Here is a 24,864-nt window from a genome sequence, read left to right on the forward strand (position 1 = left end):
GAGAAAAGACAGTCTCTTTAACTAGTGGTGTTGGGAAAACTGAACAGCCACATGTAAAGCAATGAAATTAAAACATTCCCTCACACCATATACAAAAATAAACTCAAAATGGTTTAAAGACCTAAATGGAAGAACTGAAACCTAAAACTCCTAGAAGACAACACAGGCTGAACCTTCTTTGACATAAATTGTAGCAATATATTCTTGGATCGGTCTCCTAAGGCAAAAGAAATAAAAGCAAAAATAAACAACTGGAACCTAATCAAACTTAAAAGTTTTTGCACAGCAAAGGAAACCTTCAATAGAATGAAAAGACAACCTACAAAATGGGAGAAAATATTTGCAAATAATGTGACTGACTAATATCCAAAATATACAAACAGATCATACAACTCAATATTAATAAAAAATTCTAATCAAAAATGGGCCTAAGACTTGAATACACATTTTTCAAAAAAGGACATACAGATGGTTAATGGGTACAGGAAAAAATGTTCAACATTGCTAATTATGAGAAAAATGCAAATCAAAGCAACAGCAACATATCACCTCACACTGGTCAGAATGGCTATCATCAAGGAGTCTGCAAATAACAGATGTTGGGGAGGGTGTGGAGAAAAGGGAACCCTCGTATCCTACACGGTTGGTGGAAATGTAAATTGGTGCAGCCGCTGTGGAAAACAGTATGGAGGTTCCTTAAAAAACTAAAAATAGAACTGCCATATGATCCAGCAATCCCACTCCTGGGTATATATCAGGAAAAAATGAAAACTCTAATTTGAGAAGGTACATGCACCCCAATGTTCATAGCAGCACTGTTTACAATAGCCAAGACATGGAAGCAACCCAAGTGCCCATCAGCAGATGACTGGATTAAACAATACTGCACACAATGGAATATTACTCAGCCATAAAAAGAATGAAATATTGCCATTTGCAGCAACGCAGATGGACCTAGAGAATATTATGCTTAGTGAAATAAGTCCGCTGGAGAAAGACAAATACTGTATGATATCACTTATATGTGGAATCTAAAAAATAATACAAATAAATGTATATACAAAACAGAGGCAGACTCACAAACATAGAAAACAAAACTTGTGGTTACCAAAGAGGAAAAGGAAGGTGGGGGAGGGAAAAATTAGGGGTATGGAACAAACTATTGTATATAAAATAGATAAGCAAAAAGGATTTAAGGTATTACACATTATCTTATCGTAACCTATAATAGAATATAATCTGCAAAAATACTGAATCACTATGCCATATACCTGAAACTAATACAATGTTGCAAATCAACTGTACTTCAATAATAATAAAAAAGAATGCCTGCATTCAGGGGAACAAGACAGACATTTCTGTGCTCTAATATGCAGGCAGAGAGAAGGAAGATTTGGGGCAAACAAGTAGGGAAAATTTTGAAAAAAATCTAAAATTTAGTTTTATAACAAAAATAAGAACAAAACCAGATGGAAAGAACAGGGCAAGTTACAGAGGCAGATTGTATTATCCAAAGATAGTTGCACCAATATATTTCTCATCTTACATGCTCTTCTTACAATATGGTTTTGATATTCCTTCCTCAGGAGGTGGGTTCGTCTTCCCCATTCCTTCAACCGGGACAGAACTTCGTAAATACAAGCAATAGTATACGATGAAAGTGACTTTTAGGCCTTGGTCAAAAAAATCATTACATGTCTCTCCGTGGATCACTCAAGCAGACCTGTGGAGAGAGAGGCACTGAGACCCACAGCCTAGAGGGCAGCAACAACTTGCCAGCCAAGTGAGTCAGCCACCTTAGAGGTCCATGTTCCAGCCATCCAGGTGACTGCATACCCAGTGGATATAGCAATAAAACCGTATGTGACTCCAAGTGAGAACTGTCCAGTTGAGTTCCTCTCAAACTGACAAAAACCATGAAAAATAAGTGATTATTGTTTAATCAACACCAAATTTGGGGGTATTTTGTTATGTAGCAGTTGATAACTATAAAGTTACCTTATCTTACTGAATACCTTTCATCTTCACGCAATGATGGGCATGAAGCAAACGTTACTTGGAGAAAGACTTGGAGGCATACAGGCAGGCATGGCTGGTGCAGGCCAACCTTAAAAGTCCGATTTCCATGAATACATCATATCCAGGTGAAAGGAGGCAGGTAGAGTCTAAAGGGGAATATTTAGTCTCAGGAATTTATGGCCTGTTAGTTGGACCATCAGCATGTATACTTAAAATTCAACAGGTATCATCACTATGCTCAGCAAGGGAGAGTAAATCTCTGTTAAACAGGAGATTCTTCCTAAGGTGGAATATTTTTCCTAGGTCCTCATGATACACAAGCCTCCACCCTCTCCTAGGTGCTTTAATTCAGAGCACAACTCTAATAATGGTTTCTACAAACCCTTAGGAGCATTTGGACCGTACTTTGCAAACAACAGTTCTCGAACATTTCTCCATAAAGGAGGTCTTTTGAAGAGAAGAGTTTAACGTGATGAATGAGTTGAGCACTGGGAAGGGCTTTCGCCTTGGGGTCAAGGGATCTGGATTCTAGCCTTGATGTACTTACTAACATGGAGTGTAACTTTCAGCAAGTCCCTTGAATTTCAGTAGTTTTCACTCTGTGAAATGGAGATTTTATCCAGTGTCTGAAGATTTTTGCAGCGCCGTGACTCTGATTTAAAAGATTTCCTAGTGATAAAATGTCTCCCCAGATAATAACTATGTCTGTTTATTAAGTCTATCTGTACCCACTGAGGCACGTTTCAGCAAACGTTTAGAACTCAAGTGCATGGCATTCAGGAATACTGAACAAATGAATCAATGAAAAAAACACACAATCCTACTTCTGTTTCACAGAGGAGTGTTTTGCTGAAAGTCTTTTAGTTTTTTTCATAGATATCTGCATGTTTCTTACCATTGCTTGAAAAGAATTTGTACCTTGTGCTTAGTGTTAGAATACAACACAATTCTATTTCTGTTCCATTTCCCTCCTCTTATCACTTACCATCCCATAACATGAAGTCACCAGTCCTTGTGGTTCTCCACCCCACACCCCCACCTTGGGCAATTTATGTTCAAGCAGTGTTGCTTTTGGGTCAGTATAGCTGAGACCATGCTTGGCTGGGTTTGTCTGTTCGGTGTTAGCCTTGAATGCCTAGCTAGCTTACGCACTGTTGGTGTGGTAGACAGGAGAGAAAGAAGAAAGTGTGAATGATGGACTTACTGAGACCCAGCTCTTGCAGCTCCGTAGTAATGCTGCCCTTGAGCAGCAATGAAAGCTAGAAGTGACTGGTATTCTCCACGTTAGAGCACTGCTAGGATACTGTCTTAAACGCCTCCTGCAAACAAATCTGCACTGCACACCAGACAGACATGAAATCAAGATTTATTAAAATTCCCTTAGCATATTTACAATTGAAAGACATGAATGCAGTTCTCTGTAGATTCCAAAAAAAATAGAGTTCTATCTCTTAAATTATCAGAGGTATCAACAGATTAGGATAAATATAATCTATCACAGAGATAGAATTCTTTGAATAGACAATCTACATTTTCTAACCAATATATATTATGTACAAAAATACACTTGATGTGGGGGCCAAGTAGCGTCAAGGAGGAAAACACACACACACACACACACACACACACACACACACACACACACACACATTTTCATTATGTACAAATCAATATTGGTTCCTTCACCCTTTCTTTTTAAAAATAAATACTTCATTTGGTTTGCAAATGACATTTACAAATTCAACTAAAGAGCATTTCTTAGCTTTGACAAAATTAAATATGCAAATTAGAAATACATATTTTTAAAAATTTAAAGGGAAAAAAATACCTGAATCCAATTAGCTTATTACCTTAAAAAATATCCAAGAGCGTGTAATGTAAGGTTTCATGTCTCTAAAGTGCCTTCTCATTTCTCAAACTGTCTTCATTATTGCTTAAAATCCTTTAAGATTACATCTACAGTTTGGTCTAATAATTAAACGGAAAAGCCAACTTTTTTCCAGGTCAAATGGTTGACTGTTTAAGACATGCTTATACTTTCTTTAAGTGCTTTCAAGAGTGTAACAGTTACTGTTGATCTGAAAATAACCACAAATTGTCAACATCCTGATCCACATTCCTGAAGATGCTTGAATCATTAGTAAGAATTGAGGGGTGATAAAGAGCCTATGATTCAAAATGTTTGCACAGAATTCACTTCGTCCAGCAGCACAGAAAAGTTACTTGAGAGTCAACACTTGAGCCTTAAAACACATCATAGTTGGTGACCTGAACTGATTTACAATTTATGAAAAGAATGGTCCCTAATTAGCTTTAAAGTAAAAATCTCTTGAGAAATTGAGAAGGACTGGAACCATGCCTCTCCTCAACCTTCTTAAAATATAAAGTAGAATAAAAAAAGAAATGTATTTTCCATCTCTTTTATGGATTTTCCCTCTTTGCCTAAGTGATGAGGTGGTGCTGACATTAACAAGAGGCAGTCACAACACTGTGTCTCTCTTGGTCACAGCAGAGCTCCCTGTCCAAAGGGCTGGGCGATGGAGCACAGGGTGTGAGAGGAGGGAGTGAGGGCTCAGGGGGACTTTCAGGTTGTCTGTGGGGGAAAGGGGTGGAGAAAGCTGGGTCCTGGAGAAACTGTAAAAGTAAAGTGAGGAAAAAATCGCTGCGGGGTGTGAAGGAAGGGGAGGCTGATGCAGAAGTATTGAAAGGAGAAAAGTGAAATGAAGCTTGATGCCAAAGTGACTTTTAAACAGGCATAGAGGAAACAGGAAGGTCCATGGACAACCGACCCCATCGAAATGAATCTGAAATTCATTGGAGTTATTTCAACAAGCACAAGCCAGTCTCACTGGGGTACCTGCTTTTCCAGAACATTGTCAGGCACAGACCAATATGAGATACTGGGCACTCCCATCCCACTGCCCTCATACATATTATGCCCTGAGCTTCCACTGAAAGGCTGCCCATGATACAACCATGGCAACGGTCACCAGCTCCCTGACAATGCATTATATCAGCAAAACTTTGCACCCTGGCCTCGTTCAAATCTTCCTTCTCCCCTGTCTCCTGTTTTTCTCCATTATCCCATTGCTTGTAATCTCACAAGGCAAAATGAAGACACATAACTGCAGGGATCAAATTAATTTTAGGAAGCAGGGTCGAGGGTGTTGATAAGAAACTTAAACTCTAAAGGACTTGAAATAATTTACATTTCTGTTAGGCCTGATTCCTATTAGGATGCTGACTGACTTCACTTAAGGTTCTGGGCATTCAGGCCAGTACTGTTTTTCCAGGCCAAAGCACGATGCCCCTAAATCAAAGTCCAGGGGCACTCTGCTTCCATGCTAGTCTAAATTAAAATTCAATGAAAGAAAAAGACTATGATGAATCGATGACATGTTTCCTCCAAAGAATCTTAAAAATTATTCAATTTCTAACTTTAAAAGTTTCTGCCTTTTTAAGAATATCTTCAATTGTTTCTTTAAAGGGAAGGCCTTTTTTTCTTAATGCTTATATCTTCAAAGATTATACATCCTACTAACAGTAGAGTCGTATTATTTGCATCTTGAGAAACTGAAGAATTGTAGAATTGTAAAATTAATATTTGGCATACACCTATCCCTTTGGTAGATCCCAAAATCCTATGTGTGTCATTCTGGGCGGAGAAAATTGTCACTAGACTTTCCCCCTCACCCACTGATTTGTTTCCAAAGGAAATGAACATCTTTCGAGGATTATGCAGAGGGCAAATCTCTGTGGGTTGACACTACCTTCTTCAATGCCTTGGAGGTCAGATCTGAAGAAATAAGATTATAGGTAGGGACACGTTGCCAAGAGGAAAGGGAAAAAAATAAGCTACTTGTAGTTTGCTCAAACCTATCTAAAATGGAGATTTTGAATCTCTTAGTCTCTTACTGGGAAGAGTAGTATAATCTTTGTGTGCTATATACCCATTTTTATATACCTCATAGAAACCTGGAATTTGGAATCCATCCCAAGAGTTCCTGGAAAGCTGTGCATTCCTAGATACACCTACCATCCATGTCATGGTGCAGTGGAGAGTAACTTCCCTTTTACTCAGTGGTCTACGCGACTAGCCTCTCATTTTGGAAAGCTGACTGAGATGAGTAAACAAAAATACGTTTGTTTCACGAGACAAGAATGGAAGCAAGCCCTAGAAGAGAACAAGGAAGGAAAGTACGTACAGCTTTGCCAAAGATGTTGACAAACCACTGGGCACGCAGGCCTGAAAACATTAGCTTTCTTACTTGATACACTAAATACAACACGCTGGCAGCTCGCACTATGTATGGGGAGAAGTATTCATTCTCTTTTAAGACATTCTTACAGCTTCCAAGACAAAAGAACCCCTTGGTGTCTGCACAGGTAGAATCTAGGGAAGTGCTCAGCCTACAAAGCAGCTTAAGGGTGGTAGAAGGTTGTTTACTCCACGGGGAAGAAGAGGCCAAATTGCTGAGGGAAATTGTGGGCTCATTTGCATTTTGCTAGCCCAGTGCTATCAGATTTCACACAAAGCATACAAAAGAAAAAAAAAATAGCCCACAGAAGTCTATGAATCGGCTTTCTGAAATGGAGATACACTGGAGATTCTTAGTATATTTAAGAGAAGATTAAAAATAGAAGATTCTATGTGCATATGGAATGTAGAATAAGTTAATGGCTGTAGCTACCACAGTCAAATCATTTAACACATTGAGATTAAATCAGTCTCTTCCCCAGATTATAGCATGAAGAAGACATTCACGAACAAGTACTTTATAGACATAATATGCCAGAGTTCGTTTGAGCGCTGACTGAAGTGAACCATCGTACTAGAGAAGGGAAGACAAGAAGGAAAAGGTCCTCTGCGTTACTGCTTATCACCAGGGTAGTTGGGAGAGGGGCTGGGGGTGGAGAAGAAATAAAGTGAGGATAGGATAGGACAGCTTGAGGTTATCCCGTTCTCAAGCTCCATTGAGGACGGGATAACCTACTGAATGAGGCTTGCTCTGCTTCCCTAATCTCTTCACTGGTAGAAACTGCATGGGCGCCTTGAGAGACAGAGTAAACCTGCTGCCATTTTCATATCTTCACATTTCCAAGTAGGTTGTCAACTACACAAATTTCCCAAATGCTACGTTTATATCACAGTGTTGATTAAGGGTCTTGGAACAAATAAGGCCACTGAACTGGCTTGCACGTTGACATGTTAATACTCTCTTGAATTTACTACTTCTCAGCAAAGCATTGATCTGGGAGGATTTGGTGGATTGCCCACTCCTTGGGAGGGGAAAGGAAGAACGATGAAACTAAAATTAAGTGCCTCTAACAAGGTGCCAACAACTGACAGTTGTGCAGAAATGACACAAAACGAGCCTCTCAGTCACATACAGCTGTGTAACTGAGCCCAGTGTCGCCTGGATTCAATCACTCATGGACTTATAAATACCGTTATGGGAGTCTAAAGGAGCCAGACCTGCTGAGGCCTGTTCCAAAAGGTGCCTTTAGGTGACTTCTGCACCAACAACAGACCAGGTTCCAAGCAGCCAGATTATCTCTCTCCATAGCTGGAAAATGGAAACAGGTCCCGCAACTTATTTGCATTTTGAAAAGGCTAAACACTGGCCATTTGTTTCAAATACGGTTAAGTTTGTCCACAGAGACTTGTCTCTCTTGTGTTGCAGATTTCTTTATGATAACAAAGTAGCTGACATGAATGAAAATTCACTTCTTTATTCAATCCACTCTCTTTAGTTGTGCTCCTAAGGTAAAAACCTAACCTATGAAGCGTGGTAGTCATGGACTTCTGGATGTTCCATACATTTATAAACTGCTTTCACAAGAGAACGAGAGCAAGGCAATTTTCATAGTCTAGCACTTCTTTCACTATATTATCCTACTTCTCTTTGTACGTGGCTTTTCCAAAAATAAACTGCTCAGAGCAATACTTGACTCCCTCGAATCCACACTCTAAAAATCGCCTGGTTTAGGCTGAAGTCTCGAGTGGGCAGTTAAGAGCTCTTACTTTGTCTACAGTCATCAGCCCTCACAGCTGTTCAAATCCTTAGGTGCTTAGGACTTCTATAACATTGGGTTTCACAATATGTCTGTTTTTTGTTGTTTTGTGTGTGATTCAGGAACTAATTAATTTGTGGACTGCTAAATCTGCTAATGCTTTTTTCCCCTTCCCCCTTTGGGTCATTTTTTTCCTGATTAGAACAGGCAGGATCAAAGAAAAATGAAGCTCAAATCTGACGAGAGTTCTTGTTAGCAATTTTTAGACTATTTAAACTAATTTATAAAATTGGACATTTGCATCAGGTATTTGGGGGGGAAAAAGCTGTATTTTTTGCAGTTCTTCCTTCCCCTCAACATAGAAAGCCCCAAATTGGTTTTATCTTTGTTTGGCGAGGGTGCAGTACTACAAAAGAGATCAATTTAGAATGTCAGGCAATGAAGAGGTTCCCATGTCAATGTTACAGTCTGGTTACTGGAAAAGAGCCCGCAGGTCTGTACTGCTAATTCCCCTTCCTACACTGGCCGTCTGTGTGCTGCTTGCTGTGCTAGCGTATGCAATGATCTGCGTCAGTGATACCAGGCGAGAAAGAAGCAGAAATAGAAATGAGAAAATATGATGTCCAAGAAAGCAAGAATAGAAGTAAAATGAAAATTCCTCCATACAAGTGGTATAATCTAGAGGGAGATGCGCAGTCCCAGTCCAACAAGCAAGTCTTTACTAAGAATACGCTTACGTCTCTTTTGCTACGTCCAGTCATGGTCTTGGAAGGACTATACCAATGACTTCTTCATCTTGCTGGAGGTTTCCAATACCACCAAAGAGTTTTATTCCTTCCTTTAGTTCTTCCGGGTTCTCCACCAGCAACATAGGAGTTTATCATTTAGGGAAAGGCCTTTCCTTATAGTACTTATGAGAAAAGGAGGTGCCTAAGGGAGGCTGAGCAGGCGTGCAGCTTCTACTATTCTTACCGGAAAGAAGAGGGGGTCAGAGACCAGCACCCAATCTGGCATTCAGTTCCTCAACCATGTTGCCAATTTGCTTCGGCTAGAACATTTAAAGATGGAAGAGCACCACTGGATTTCCTTATTCTACTTCCCAGATTTCAGAGCTTCTCTCTTCATCGTTCCTAGGTAGTTGCAATGAATGTTTAAAGAGGTATCACAGACAACAACCAAAGATTCAAAAGGTAACTGTTGGGCAGCAGGTCCATCACCTGTGACCCCTGGGCCTCGACCATCAACACACCATCCATTTCTTCTTGGCCACCTCTTCCCTTCACCACACCCCCTCCCATAAGTTGCCGCCTCTTGGGTTAGAAAACCATATAGCACACCTTCTCCTCACTTGATTATTGACACCTCACAGGCCTATGTTTTTAACTAATGTGTTTATATCATGCTTTCGTGTCATATATGATATACTTGTGTGCTCGATGATTATGCCAGTTACTCATGCAGGAATCTGAACTGCTATCTGCTGTGTCCTCGGATTTAATGAAGCTTGGCTAGGAAGAGAGGATGTTGTTGTAAGTTAAGGTCTCTCCGAGTCTGACTAGTAGGTCAGGTGTGAGTGTCTGGTTAAACGCAGAGTAGAAATACTGGCCGCTGTCCCTCTAGTGCAGGCAGGGCTATGCTTAGAGCAGCCAGAAGTGCTGCTTCTAAGTACCTGCTAAGTGGTGCCCCAGCTACTACTTCTCCATGAAAAGTTTAGCAACACCTGTTGGAGTTAATACAGTCTCAGGTGCATTTTGGACGGATTGTTCTCAGGGCCTCCAGGTTGTTTTAGATGGCCCACCTTGAACAAACTCTTGTGAACCTTTACCGAGCATGAAGTCAAGTTAGAAATGAGGGTGCTGTCACAATGCAGTCCACGTGTGGACTTGGGAAGGGTGTCCAGATACCTAATGCAGGATGCAAACTGGGAGAGAATAATGGGGATCCTGCCTAGTGTAGTGATACAGTATCGCTACATTGGACTCCCTAGGTTTCCCCAACAGAGGTAGGCAAACGCTGCTCTTTAGAAATAGGTATTTGACCGCCAATCTCTAGTCTGTCCACTAGGATGAAATCCAACCTGGGCTGCATTTGTCTAACTCTCAAATTCAGTGTTTCCATTCATTATTCTTCAGCACTGGTTCCCTGAGAGCAATGTTTTTGTAGGGTTATAAAGCGACAGTCCTGCTTCCCTCCAGTGATTTTCTTGTGAGCATCCTACTTAGAGACCTGAAGTGGGCTACAGGGACCCCACTGAGAGCCTCCTGTGTTCTCTCCCATCAAGTCTTTAAGGAGCCATTAAGGATCTAGACTTCTGTTGTTCTCACTAAACTCAAAGTTGATTCCCAAGGCACGGGCAAAACAGGTGCTTTTTCTTTTGTATGATAATACTAGAAGGACCGTCACAGAGCACAGGGTAGCTGTAAGCAGAATTTGCTTTAAATCGAGGAATTCCTTAGGTCTTCACCATTAAGTGAAAATGAAGAGAAACAATCGTAAGAAAGCAGTATGAAAAGCTCGCTCGCAAGCAACTTCTTTTAGTCATGTAAGTTCTTACCTGCTCCGCTATTTCGCTTGTCTCATCCTTCTATTTTTTGGGGGGGGAAAAAGCCAAACCATATTCTTATATTCCTTTCCCTTGAACTGTTAGAAAAGCTGATTAGCACCTGCATGAATATGGCTTCATGACTTGATTCGATCCTGACTGTGCATTCTTGATTCCCCGAATGAGCATTCTGTGAGAATATGGTGCTGCTTTAATTGGCCAAATCTATTATGGGGTCCCTGAGGGGGGGCGCTGATGACTAGCAGGCATGTCCTGGGTAGACACTCAGGCCCCTGGGAAGATGGGGGGGGCAAGGGGCAGGCCCCACGTGGCAGGCGGATGGGGACGGGCTTTAAAGTTTCTGCTCATCTCTAGACGGTCCTCCACCAATCGGGGGAGAAAAACTTGGACCTCGCTCCTCTCAAGGCTGAAACCCGCTGGGCTTTGATCCTCATCTCCGCTCACCCCAAGGCTCCTCTCTTCTCTCCTCACAAGACAGACTGGAAGAGTGGTGGCTTAAGGAAAACATGTTAGGAGAGAGGTCCAATTTGGCTTCCCTGTGACTCAAGAGGCAGTGGTCACATGGGCTTCCAGGGTCAGAAAAAGCTGCCTACGTATGATATTCCACTCAAAGTTCAATATCAGTGTAAGCACCTTCTTCCCATTTTGATGTAAAGAACTCTTTTTCTGCCCTTAGTTTGCTTGTTCTGTTTGTTTGTTTTCTGACGTTAAAAAAGCCCTGCTTCACCATACGTCACGTGCCTGTCGGTCAAGGTCACGATAAAGGGCTGCAAGTAGCATCTGCTCTCCCGTCTAGAAACTGCCTCCTGGGGTCGGTGGGAGCGGTCCAGCCACATCCGGTCCCAGAACACGGTGTACAGCTCAGCTGTAGGTTACCAAGGTGTTATCCATGCATAGATGATTTGAGGTGTGAGATGTGCTCTGACTGATACTGGGTCACTTGTCCAAGCAGGTGCTTTGACCCCAAATCTGTCCCCACTCAGGTATCACAGCTTCTTCTGGGACAGAAGGGGTGGAGAATCCCCAGTGGTCCAGGAAACCCCAATGAACTGATATGAAAACAAGAAGAATGGGTCTCGCTAAATGGCTGATGCCAACTCCCTGTATCCTAATTTGTTCTCCAGGATGAAGTTTACGGCTATTTAACCCCCTTCTCCATCCACGTATAATTCCATTTTCTGTTCTGTTACATAAAAAAACAATGAAAAAAATGACCGTTTTTTGAGTGTGGGAAATAGGTAGTCTTGGACCTCTTAAAGTAGTTTTGGTAAGTTTCAACATCTCTGGCGAGAAGGGTGCTTCAGGATCTTGCTGCAACAGGATCAAAATTAAGATCAATAATCAAACCAGCAGTGTGTAAAGACCAAGGCTTGAACTTACTCAAGGCAACTGTCACAAAACATCCTTTTCTTCTTCTGTCACAAGTTTATATACATCAGGTTTGGGTTAGAAAGCTTGAAATCTCTGCTTTTAAAAAAAAAAATTGGAAAATCTTGGTAATTCTCCTGGTCTTATAACAGAGCGAACTTTGGACCTCTAGAAGAAACAGTTATCAAATACTTGTTTTTCATTGTTCCTATGGCTTAACAAGGGACTTCCTTATAAGAAGGCACGGGATGCTCAGAAAGAGATGAGCAAAATAAACATTTAGTGACATATCTTTCGAGAACTTCTTGCAGCACTGGTGTTACAAAGGATCATACAGAGTACTACGTCTCACCGTCACTGTTCTCCTATGTCTCTGTGTTAGTTGGTGCTCACGCTGGCTTCCTTTTGACGCAGTCTTTCTTTCTGTTGTTTGAGAAAAAGATCGAGTTTAGTATAACTCCTTTTTAAAAATTTTCATCTTTCTCACATTTTGGTACCTTTCTCAAATGTCAGTCTAGAATGCCAAACAGAGTTGTACCAAATGCCCCAGAAATGAGAGGATTTCTATCCTTTTTCCCAGAAACCCTCAGTTTCCTACCCTTCCCACCCTATCACCTCACAGACACACAAAATAAATAACCAGCTAATCAACCAACTATATCCATCTAAAACACCGGCCTTTACAATGCTAGGCTGTTCCGTTCTGTTCTCATCTTCTGTGACAAAGGTCCTAACTTTGTAGTGTTACTCAAAGACTCCTCCCATTAGGGAATGCTCAAGAAATAGTTTTTAGATATGAAAAAATCACTCTTTCCAAGGCAGGCGTGTCTGCATATGACCAACTTGGCAGGACTGAACAGAGGCTATGCAAAATGGAGGATGACGAGATTTAGTCTCTGCAGAATGGCAGAAGCTCCCATTTTGCCAAGGATGCTCTGCTCCGTACTTCCTGAGCTTCCTTCCCAGGGACAGCCTTCTAATGAGGAAGGACATGGAAGTCTGATGGCAAGATAAACAAGAGTACACAGAACAGAAACACAGACCCTCACTGTTTCTAGGACTTAGAAGTAAATATATTAAGCATAGTAAGACACATGGGTGTGCCTGGCCTTCAAGGTGGACAAATAGAAGGCTAAAAAAGAGATGGAACAAGTACGGTCCTTTGCAAAGAGCAGGTGCAGAGAGATGCCCTTTGAGAATAGGTCCTAAGCTTCTTGTGATCTAGGAGATGTGAAAATGCAATGGATTACTAAATTGGCCTAGATGTAAACTTAAGATAATTTTTAAACACCCATCCTGTTTGGATACCATGCCCGACGTGTGAAATTGAATCAGGAATCAGTTTATGAGCTCTTCCCTAATTTCCACCAAAACAAACGGGCGACAAAACAAACTACCCCAAGGAGCAGAGGATCACAGCTGAGAGCTTACTCTCCATGGAGGTCACCAATAAAAGAATGCCACGGTCCACCCACTGTTTCCCCTTTGTCTACAGGCCTGAGGCCATTCTCTCTGCCCCTGAAAATAAGGCTTGGCTGTAGAAGTTAGGACAGAGGCCCAAATAAGAGGCCTGGGGAAAAGGGCAGTGTCTAATGAGGGAGGAAGACAGAAGAAATAAGAGTTGAACCCACGGTCAACAGAAGATCATGCACAAATGAGCGCCGCAAACGCATGGTCAAATGGGCACAGAGGATGTGTCCATTCAGGTAGGAGCTCTGTGAGCTAACCATGGCTGTCCCTGACCCAGCTGTATGGCCCTGACTTTCCCATTTCTCACTCATCGACTTCACTCAACATTCATTGAGCTGCTGATGGGGTTGTGATGAGAACATCATGGTCAGTCAATAGAAATAACCTCACTTTTAACTTATACCCCACTTAGATGGTCAAAGGATTTAAAGCAGCCGGCAAAAAAGTACTAGTGGAGAATAAAGAAGCAAAGTAACTTCACTAAGGTTTTACAACTAGTAAGCGACTGATCTGGGATTTGAATCTCTACATCTAAATGGGTTCCTAACCCATCTAGCTTTTCCAGCTGTAACACAGAGATTCCTTGTGATCCTTACTGAAAATGGGGCTGTGGAGGACGACAGTTTCCCCTCACAGCTAGGAAGACAAGACTAGCCTGCTTAGCTTCTAGCCCAGGGAGAGCTGTCGGGGGACCCAGAGTCTCGTTCTGGTTTTGGCTATCCATTTGTGAAGTGATCCTAGGTAAGCTGTATCTTTCTGCATCTCAGTTTTACCAACTCTCAAAAGAGGATAATCCCTGCCCCTTTCCTTAACAGGGAGAAGGGACTGGTGAGGGTGAGAATACTTAAACATTTCAGGAGAACAGTGCTTTGAGATGAGAAGGATCATGGCGTGGGGTGTGGCGCGGAAGGGTGTGAAATGGCAAGTGACTACATTTGGTTTATCAGGAAATGACCTTGTTTGAATTTGCTGGAAGAGCGCTCGAGGCGGTGTTTGTTCCTCACTCTGTCCTCCCTCATATTCTTTCTAACCCATATGCTACGCTGGGATGGGAATTGAGAATCTGGATACTACTCATTCCTCTGAGTTTTATCCTTTAAATGCTGACCCACTCCTGGGTGCACCTCAGTTATAATGAAAGATCTTGAGGTTGTGAATGAAAAATGCATCTCACCAGACTAGCCGTGGGGTTAATTTTCTTTGTCTCCACTTTCTTCTCTGCTGTTAACTTGCTGACTGATTCCTGAGCCATCTTCAGTCTGAAATGGAAACAGGGAGGGGGGAGGGGAGAGGAGGATAAGAAAAGAGAAGAAAAAAGGAAAGAAGAAAGAGGAAGAGGTCAGGTTAAACAGAAATCCAAATGCTGTTGAATTAACCAGTTAGCAGTTTGAAAATATAAGGAACGGTTTTCAGTGCTTTTCATTACTAAATTCAAACTTTGAGAAGGTGACTCTTCTGGGTTATCAAAGCTGAATTTCCTTCACTGGCTGAGAGGCTCACCGAGATGTCTTTGGGGAAGTCTGTGCTTTTGCAACCAATGCAGGAGTTTCTGATCTACGGAATACTAGATGGATTCACTGTACTCTCAGGGCACACTTCAGGGCTCTCTGGCTTGTGATCCACTCGACAATTTTGAAAACTGAAATTTTGGAGAAACATATGAAAACTACAAATATTAAAATTCACCAGTTCACATTAAGAAAGTGAAAAGACAACCCACACAGAATGGGAAAAATATTTGTAAATCATACATCTGATAAAGGACTTGCATTCAGAATACATGAGTGACTCTTACAACTCAAATAAAAAGACAAATTACCCAATTTAAAAAACAGGCAAAGGACTTGACTGGACATTTCTCCAAAGACATACAAATGGCCCGTAAGCACATGAAAAGATGCTCGACATCATCAGTCATCAGAGAAGTACAAAGCAAAACCACGATGAGATTATCACTCCCCAGCCACTAGGATGGCTGGAATTAAAAAGAAAGACAGTAACAAGTGTTGGAGGTGAGGATGTGAAGAAATTGGAATCCTACTACATTGCTGATGGGTCTGGAGAATGGTACAGTCACTTTGGAAAACAGTTTGGCAGCTTTTCAAAATGTTAAACATAGTTACCACAGGACCCAGCCATTCGACTGCTAGGTATATAAATATATGTGTACCCGAGAAAATGAAAATGTATGTCCAGACAAAAATTTATATATAAATGTTTGTAGCAGCATCATTTATAATAGCCAAGAGTAGACACAGCCCACGTTTATATTAGCTGCTAGATGGATCAACAAAATGTGGTATATTAACACAATGGAATATTACTGAACCATAAAAAGGAATGAAGTGCTGATACATGCTACAATGTGGGTGAACCTCAAAAACATTAAGGTAAATGGAAGAAGCCAGCCAGTGACAAAAATCCACATGTTATGTGATTCCATTGATATGAAATCCACAGAGACAGAAAGCAGATTAGTAGTGCCAGGTGCCGAGGGGAGGGGAGAAGGGTTGTGACTGCTAAGGGGTAAGGGGTTTCTCCTAAAACTAGGTAGCAGTGATGGTTGCACATCCTTGGGAATATACCGAAAAACCACAGAATTGTACACCTTTAAAAGGGTAAATTTTACAGTATGAATCATCTCAATAAAGCTACTATAAAAATTCAATTCCACAACATATTATTTCTTACCCAGCTCATCAATTCAACAAAGTAATATTTCGTATCCATCAGATAGGCAAATCAAAGTCAGGCAATATCAACTGTTATTGGGGATGTGAGGAAATGGGAACTGCCGAACTGCGTATGAGGGCGTGTAAATTGGTACAGCTGGCTTTGGCAGCATCAACGGAAACTGAAAACATACATACCCTGTGAGCTATCAATTCCTCTTCTAGGGAGATACCCCAAAGAAACTTTTATAATTAGACACACCTTTCACTGTGACAATATATGCAATAATGAAAAACTGAAAACAACCTAGTGATCAGATTCAATAGGATAATGGATAGCTGGTAAGAGCAAATAGTTAATAGCTAACATTTATTGGGTGCTTACTGCACGTCTGGTACTGTTCTACCTGCTTTATTTGAATTAAACCATTTAATTCTCACAACAACCCTGTGAGATAGAAACTTTCACTACTTGTATTTTACAGGTCTTAAGCACCGTGCAATGATGCTTGTAATATTATATTCATTTAATGGAATACGGTATAACTGTGAAAAGGAATAAACTAGATCTGAATTCACCAGTTATGGATATCAGAAACATGATATTGAGAGAGTGATGAATTCTGCAAAGTGACAGAGTGAAGATGCCATCTAGCCTGGTGGTTAAGTGCTCGGCTCCAGAACCTGACTGAGATTAATTCTCAGCCCCACTACTTATTAGCTGTGTGACCCTGGGCAAGGGACCTCTCTGTGCACCTGAAAAAGAGGATAACAACAACAGTGTGGACTACACAGAGTCATTGAAAGGACTGAGAAAGTGCTGCTCTAGGCACTGTGTAATCACTCAACATGTGTTCACTACTATTGTTACTGTGTATGCAACATGCTACCTTGTATATATATTGGGGAATAGTGCCCACAAAACAATGTTGTTCACAGATGCCTGCACAGTGTATATGAACATACGTGTAAACATCTATTTATATTTATATGCAGACTGGAAAGATACTCGTTTCATGATAGAGGTTATCACTGGAAATACAGAAGAGAATGACATTGGGAGGTAGTATGTCTACCAGAATTTCTATGTATAATACTTTATTTTTCACTTGTAAAATCTTAAAGAATATGTGGCAAAATGTTAACAGTTCTAGGTGGTGGGAATATGGGTGTGTTAAATTATCCTTAATATGTTTCTTTATTTTAAAAATGTCTTCAGAAGTATTTTTAGGGCTTCCCTGGTGGCGCAGTGGTTGAGAGTCCGCCTGCCGATGCAGGGGACGCGGGTTCGTGCCCCGGTCCGGGAAGATCCCACATGCCGCGGAGCGGCTGGGCCCGTGAGCCATGGCCGCTGGGCCTGCGCGACCGGAGCCTGTGCTCCCCAACGGGAGAGGCCACAACAGTGAGAGGCCCACGTACCGCATCACAATTTGTTTTAAAAATGGAATGTTTGAACATCCCTGGTGGTCCAGTGGTTAAGAATCCACGCTTCCAATGCAGAGGGCACAGGTTCGATCCCTGGTTGGGGAACTAAGAGCCTGCACGTTGCACGGTGCAAAAAAAAAAAAAAAAAAAAAAAAAGAACATGCTTTTTCTTCAGGTCCTCAAATACAAACCTTTCACTCAATATTAATCACATACTCACTTAATGCTGATGAAGTGGCCGAGTGCCTTAGCTCTTTACTTATCTAATTTTGCACAATTTGCTTGAAACACACGCTTCATAATCTAATCTCCCTGCCCACATGCACAAGTTAGTTCAATGAATTCAGCATGCTGACCCGTGCATCAGAAAAGAAGTAAAAATGAGACAAAGATGAGCAATGATTTATATAACCCAAGAAATACATGTGTGAAGCTGCCGTGAGAACGGGCACTTCTGGACAGGGGCATAGGTCTGAGCGTATACACCACACTGCCTACTAAACTTTTCTGCTTGCAGCAGTAACTGTGACTATACCCACACAAGAAAGGAATGCGCTAGAAGGTTCAAAGCCAGGTCAGACTACATTGGACACTGGACTACTAAGGAATCTGCAAACCAAGAAGATGGTGCTGTCAAGGAGGCCACAGCTTGTAGCATCTACTTTTCTCGGCGTCTCTCCGGCAAGATTTGTTTTCAGAGAGAGCACTTATTAGTGACCCTTTAATCCATATTCCAATGGAATGGTTTGGAATTACTATTTCTCTCTGGGCTCCCTAACTTTTAGGGCACTTTTGGGAGTCATCTTTTGCTTAAGTAGTTCCTTTTCACCTTAGAATTCTGGTCTCTTCTTCCAGAGTTGGTCTTCTATCACACTCCTGGCTCAGCATCGCCTCCCCCAATTCCCAGTTTCACTTCTCAGAAGCCCTGCAATCACTTCCCACGTTCTCTCAGTATCTGGGGGGATGGTGGTCGGGGATGTGGAGGCCGGGAGCCAACCTAAGGTCCTGTCCGCACTGCTAACCTTTTCCTACTGGTCAGTGGCTGTCCGGCAGACTACAGGCTGCCATGCATACCCCAGGCTTCCGGGGACGATTCTGATCTTGGTGACTCCATCCTGCTCGTCTCTAAATGTTCTCATTCAATTATGATGTCTCCCTCTCACAGGGCACTCTTGAAAAATCATAAAGGATTGGGAGAAAGCATAGCTTGGTGGCAAGTAGCTTCAGCATCAGCGAGGCTTGATTCTAACTCCAACTCTGCCAGTTACTAGAAAACTTGGAGCAAGTTAATCAACTATCAGTTTCCTTATATATAAAATGGTATGATATATATAGCGCATATATATGTGTGTGTGTGTGTGTGTGTGTGTGTGTGTGTATATATATATATATATATATATATACACACACACAGTATTAACTCTGTGGTATTATTGTGAGGATTAAATTAATTAATATATCTAGTAAAACCTCTAGTATACCTGGTATATAGCAAGTGGTCAATAAAGGATAACAATTATGGAACCTTCCATCACGGATATAAAGGATTACTCCTTAAGAATGCACAACAGTAGTTTCTGACTACAAATAAAACAAATGGAGCTACTAGCTAAGTACTATCTTGTAGTAATACCATTTAGACGTGTCCTGAAGGCAAACCAAATCAACTAATGCTATTACCCCGAGATTTAGCAAACCAAGGGAACTCAGCTCAATTTTTCTGATCTGAACACAGACTCTAAAAGTCATAATGAGAAGCTACACTTCGGTGCAGGCATGACATACATTTTTCAAACAAATAAACACGAGAAACTATTTTAACTTCAAAAGGAAGATTCCATCTACTTCCTCCCATTTTTCCAGGTTCCTTGGAGGTATCATAAGTAAAATTTAAATTTCAAATAGTATAGAACTTCTGAATAAATATATATTTTTCATGTTAACCTTATTTTTCTCATAACCAAAATAACACTTGTTCCTTACAGGAGTATTATATATCTATACACAGAAAGATTATGTTTTCAGTTTATATTATACATTTAAAAGTATAAAGAAAAAGTTAAGACTCACTGGCCATTTAAATACTTCTCTGAGAATGTGGTTAAGACATAATGGGAGGGCTTCCCTGGTGGCTCAGTGGTTGGGAGTCCGCCTGCCGATGCAGGGGACGCGGGTTCGTGCCCCGGTCTGGGAAGATCCCACATGCCGCGGAGCGGCTAGGCCCGTGAGCCATGGCCGCTGGGCCTGCGCGTCCGGAGCCTGTGCTCTGCAGCGGGAAAGGCCACAACAGTGAGAGGCCCAAGTACCGCAAAAAAAAAAAAAAAAAAAAGACATAATGGGACCAGTTAACAAAAATTATCACATACAAACCTCTCAGCTAGACAGTAAGATACATGAGGGTAGAGATGGTAGCTATCGTTTTTATCGCTGTGTTCCTAGCCCTTGATACAGAAGCCGGCACACATATACATGCCATGAAAAAACAGAGACCTAGAGAACAAAATCGAAAAAAAATCCTTCACTTTCCCGAGGTATTGCTCACTTGAATTTCTTGAAAATGCTGAGCCATGAGGCTGCCTGCGCGTTCAACCTGCATGGTCGTGTGGGGCTTCCTGGTTTAACACACTCCCGTCACTGTCTTGAAATTATTAGTATATGTATATATATATTTTTGGCCACACTGCACGGTATGCAGGATCTTAGTTCCCTGCCCAGGGATCGAACCCTGCAGTGGAGGTGCACCTGCAGTGGAAGCACAGAGTCTTAACCACTGGACCGCCAGGGAAGTCCCTTGAAACTCTTAGTTTTTGAACAAGGGGAGCCCCATAAATTATGAGGTTGGTCCTGTCTCAGACTTTCTAGGACATTTAAAGTCATTTTATCATTAAAATGGAACATTTTCCAACCTTGTATTTCCAAGGCACATTTACTACATAAAGAAAGAGAAATCTGGTTGGATAGAGTTCACACCTCCTGCCAAGGTTCATTTATTTCACTGTGTTGTGAACATTTTTACGCACCCGCTTTTTACACTAGACTTGAGCTTCTCAAAAGCAGGGACAGGACTTCACTGTCTTTCTTTCCTTCGCATTTTGCACAGTCAAATGGCATATAGTATATGACCATAAATAGTAAGTTAATGAATGAATAAATAATTATAAGTGATTAATCTCGAAACTGTAAAAATTCAGGCCTCAAGAATGGTTATGGGGGAAACATTCATGTCCATTCAGGTGCATGAAAATATAGTCACTGACTCTCACCTGAATGAATACGACATCACCAGTGCTCAAAACTGATCCTGCAAAATACAAACCAGCAAATTCTCACGAGATTCTCCATATGTCCTTAACGTTAGAGGGCAAAGCTCATTGTGTCAGGCAAGGCTGTTTGTCAATGGCTTTTGTATCATACAGTACGAAACTTACCCTTGATGAAAGACAAACGCTTAAATATTCTGACAGTCTGGCTGCGTTAAGTCCACTGTTAAGACGGAGCATATAGGCAGGTCTTAAAAACTGCTTTGACCTGACGAGAGATTGATGGTTGGATGACTGGGCGGTCAGTCAGTCAGTCAATCTGTCTGTCTGTCCACCTGTCTCTCAAATGTCCATCAAAAACCATGGGCAAAGTGTCCTATACCTGCTGAAGAAGGTACAGCAAGCTGCTATCGTTGATCACATTAAATTCACCCAGCCGCAGTGTTCTGGTAATGATGTGGGAAGAGACTGCAAAGTAGAGGTCAGCAGTGTGATCGACCTCTGGAGGTTTTAAACAAATGTAAATTCAGTTTGCGAGCTCGCGTGTGTAATGCAGAGACTTCACACAAGAATACAAAGTTCTCACCTCCCTTACAAAACTGGAAGGTGTGGCAACATTGAGTGGCATTTCTGTGCGGCAACACCTCAGTCTGCAACACTTGCCATCACTCCCCATCCTGTCCTCAGCCCGAGGCTGTCCAGCGGTACCATCTACCAGCTTGTTTGCACAACTGCTTTTCTTATACCCGGCACACACTACTCGTTTTTGCTGCCCGCCTGGACTCTCTAAGCTTCGAAGTTTTGGCCAGAGACTTGCTGGAAGGCTTCTGTGATAGTTCAGGAGCCCAGGGATGAGGACCCAGACAATGAAGTGGTCTTTGAAATGATCTGGCTCCCTCTGATCCATCCTACTGATGAACATGGCCTCGATTACCAATGCGTTAACTCTTAAGAATGTCACCTCCCTTCTCAAAAACTCTCAGTGACTCCCGATCAACTTCAGCTGGGGTAGCGAAGGTTTCCTATAAAGGGCCAGAGAGTCAATATTCTAGACTTGGTGAGCCATATGGTCTCTGGAACTAACTCAATGCTGCTGTTGTAGCGTGAAAGGAGCCCTAAAAAACACACAAACGAAGGGCAGTGCAATGTCGTGTTCTAAGAAATTTATTTACAAAAACCAGTTGTGGGCTGGATTTGAACTATAGTATAGGATCCAAATTCCTTACTCTGGCAATCAAAACTCCCCGTTTCGAACTTAGTTTACTAGTCTGTCTTACCTTTTCAGACCCAGATCTGGTTCAATACTTGTCCTTGGACAAATCACTTAACCCTTCTGAGCCTCAACTCAATTTCAACTTAAAAGTGGAAATAATACCATACCTAAATAACACAATTGCTATGAAAATTAAAGAGACTTATTATCTGTGATTACTTATCAAGCATCCTTTCCTTCACCTCACTCCACGTGTTCCCCGTCCTGTCCAAACTTCTCACTCTTCTTTCTACCAAGGCTTCTCTCACCCCTGCATCTCGCTCTTACTGTTCCCTCAATGACTTTTTTTTTTTTTTTTGGTACGCGGGATTCTCACTGTTGTGGTCTCTCCCGTTGCGGAGCACAGGCTCCGGACGCGCAGGCCCAGCGGCCACGGCTCACGGGCCCCACCGCTCCCCGGCACGTGGGATCTTCCCGGACCGGGGCACGAACCCGCGTCCCCTGCATCGGCAGGCGGACTCTCAACCACTGCGCCACCAGGGAAGCCCCTCAATGACTTTCTTACTCATTTCCATGTCTTCAAATTCTTCCCGTTCTTCTAGTCTCAGCTTAAGTGCCAGAGTCATGAAAGCTTCCTTCATCTCCCTTAGTCAGAAGTAATTGCTCTTTCCTCAAGTGAAAGGGCACTTTGTGCCTCTCTTACGGCACTTAGGAACTTTTCCTCTTAGGACTGTATAGGTGTCTTATTTCCCTCAAACCACTGGAACCACTTGAAGACAATGATCACGCCTTCTGCATACTGGGTCTTCTCCCTGATCCTACATCTAGCACTGTGCCATGCAGCAGTCAGTTGTTAGCAAATATCTAAGCGAAAGACAAATGACTTGCATTGACAGCTTTTCTCCGCTTTACCTCAAACAAGCCTAAATGTTTAGTAAATACCCAGAAGTTGTAGGACGATTACCTTTTGCATTTAGCCTTGGGAAAAAAATAAAACGTAAAAGCATGAAAAACTCTAGGTCCAGTTATTGATTAGCTGGTTGAGTCCTAAATACGGAAAAAGAAAGGGTGCTTAAGGCCACCCAAATGTGCTAAATATTTATGCATGTCAGATTACATACATATTCCAGGATTCCTGAAAGTATCCACATTACTTTGCCCCCAAGGAGACTGAGGCTCAGAGAGGTTATACAACTTTCCCCAAGTCTGGAATTTGCCTCTCTCACTTAGGAGGTAAGAACTTTGTTGCATGCAGTCAGAGAGAACTGGTTGGACAATTTCTAGCTACAGCCATGCTCGATCTCTCCCTTGGCTTCATTGCTCCTGGACTTGTCTTTGGTTCTGGCCTAGATCTTGGTTCTGTTTTTGTTTCGGGTCTAAATATTTACGCTAGACTCTCACACATAGCTGCTCATGATTATTCATAGGCAAATACCTAGACTTGATTTCAAAGGTTACATCTCATGCCCTCTAAAAAAAAAATTCTGAAATATAGGGAGGAAGACATACAAGTAAGTTAGAGAAAGAAAATAACTACTTTCAATTTACAAATGCTTTAATAAAAATGATTTCTGAAAACCTTTTCTTCCTTTCCGTTATGACACATCCCTAGAGAGTTATTAAGGGCCCCAGTAAATTTCAGTTGCTGCCAAAATCTACTGAGGAAAGACGTGAGTATGAGATAGGACAGTGACATGTGTCCTCGGATGGTCCTGCTTAGTCCTTGTTCTACAGAAATGATTTGCAACCTTGGTTGGCTGGGGAGGGAATTCTGCTTCCAGTTAGAAAGCTACAAGAGAACATTATTCCCATCCTAAATGAAAAGATCTGGATAAGGTACAAAATCACACTTTTTCTTAACCCATTAGAGAGCTGGGATCACAAGGCAGCTGAGGCAACTGCATCCCAAAGAGTGATGCGCCTTTCCATTTAAAGGCTCAGGCTCCCCACATTACAGCCTCCTTTTCTGGGAGATCTGGGCATGCTTTGGGGTTTCTACAGGCTAGATGTGTATTCCTGCAGCTGAATCAAACCAACTCAGAGCACAGCCGTCTGTGAGACTGAAGATGTACGATGTCTTTATTCTTTAGACATCCAGTATTTCACTGGCTCATGATGTACAAGGCAGAATATACTGAAATCATCCTGAACTTTACAATAACAGAAGTGCCTTCATTTTTAAACATAGGGATTGGGCATGGCAGCCAACCAAGAGGTAAGTGAGATATAGGAGGTGGGGTAGAGTGTTCAGGCTGTTTCGTACTCCTTGTCACTAATGGAAAAACCAGTAACTTAGAACAGCATTTTCAAACTGTCTTCCAAAGACACCTCACCTCAGCAAAGGTGCCTCAGGAAAAGAAGGAAGAGTTAAGGATTCTCTTAACCCCAACATCTGCAAGCCTGCTTCAACCAGAAAAGCTTAATTTAATCTGTTTTATATATTGGGGTTTCATGAAAGTTTTCATTTGGATAAAAAAAGCTCTGCTGTTTAGAAAAAGATGTTGGAAAACGCTACGTATGGAACTCAGCAGAACCCACTGAATCTCTTAGGCGGGGAAGAGAAAAAAATACCCTTCCTGTTCAGGAGAATGAGAGCCAGCAGAAGTCTTCTTCCTAAAGAACTGCCTAGGGATATCTGGGAGATGAACAGCTGATTAAGAAGACAAGGCCTGGGCCTCCCTGGTGGCACAGTGGTTGAGAGTCCGCCTGCCGATGCAGGGGACGCGGGTTCGTGCCCCGGTCCGGGAAGATCCCACGTGCCGCGGAGCGGCTGGGCCCGTGAGCCATGGCCGCTGGGCCTGCACGTCCGGAGCCTGTGCTCCGCAGCGGGAGAGGCCACAACAGTGAGAGGCCCGCGTA

At 42.0% G+C, this 24,864-nt stretch overlaps 1 protein-coding gene across 2 annotated transcripts in view; it reads right to left on the bottom strand.

Moving 5' to 3' along the window:
* Positions 1–12,343: 12,343 nt before the first annotated feature.
* The window catches only part of FMN1 (formin 1), a 409,376-nt gene continuing 396,855 nt past the window's right edge, over positions 12,344–24,864 (bottom strand). For both annotated transcript variants that reach the window (XM_007462518.1, XM_007462519.1), the window contains 2 exons: positions 14,610–14,694; positions 12,344–12,388 (listed from right to left, as the gene is read on the bottom strand). In XM_007462518.1, coding sequence (XP_007462580.1) covers positions 12,344–12,388; positions 14,610–14,694 — 130 coding nt within the window. The remainder of the gene's footprint in view (positions 12,389–14,609; positions 14,695–24,864) is intronic.

The sequence above is a fragment of the Lipotes vexillifer genome, unplaced genomic scaffold (assembly GCF_000442215.2).
Source record: "Lipotes vexillifer unplaced genomic scaffold, Lipotes_vexillifer_v1.1 scaffold164, whole genome shotgun sequence".
Classification (NCBI taxonomy): domain Eukaryota; kingdom Metazoa; phylum Chordata; class Mammalia; order Artiodactyla; family Lipotidae; genus Lipotes; species Lipotes vexillifer.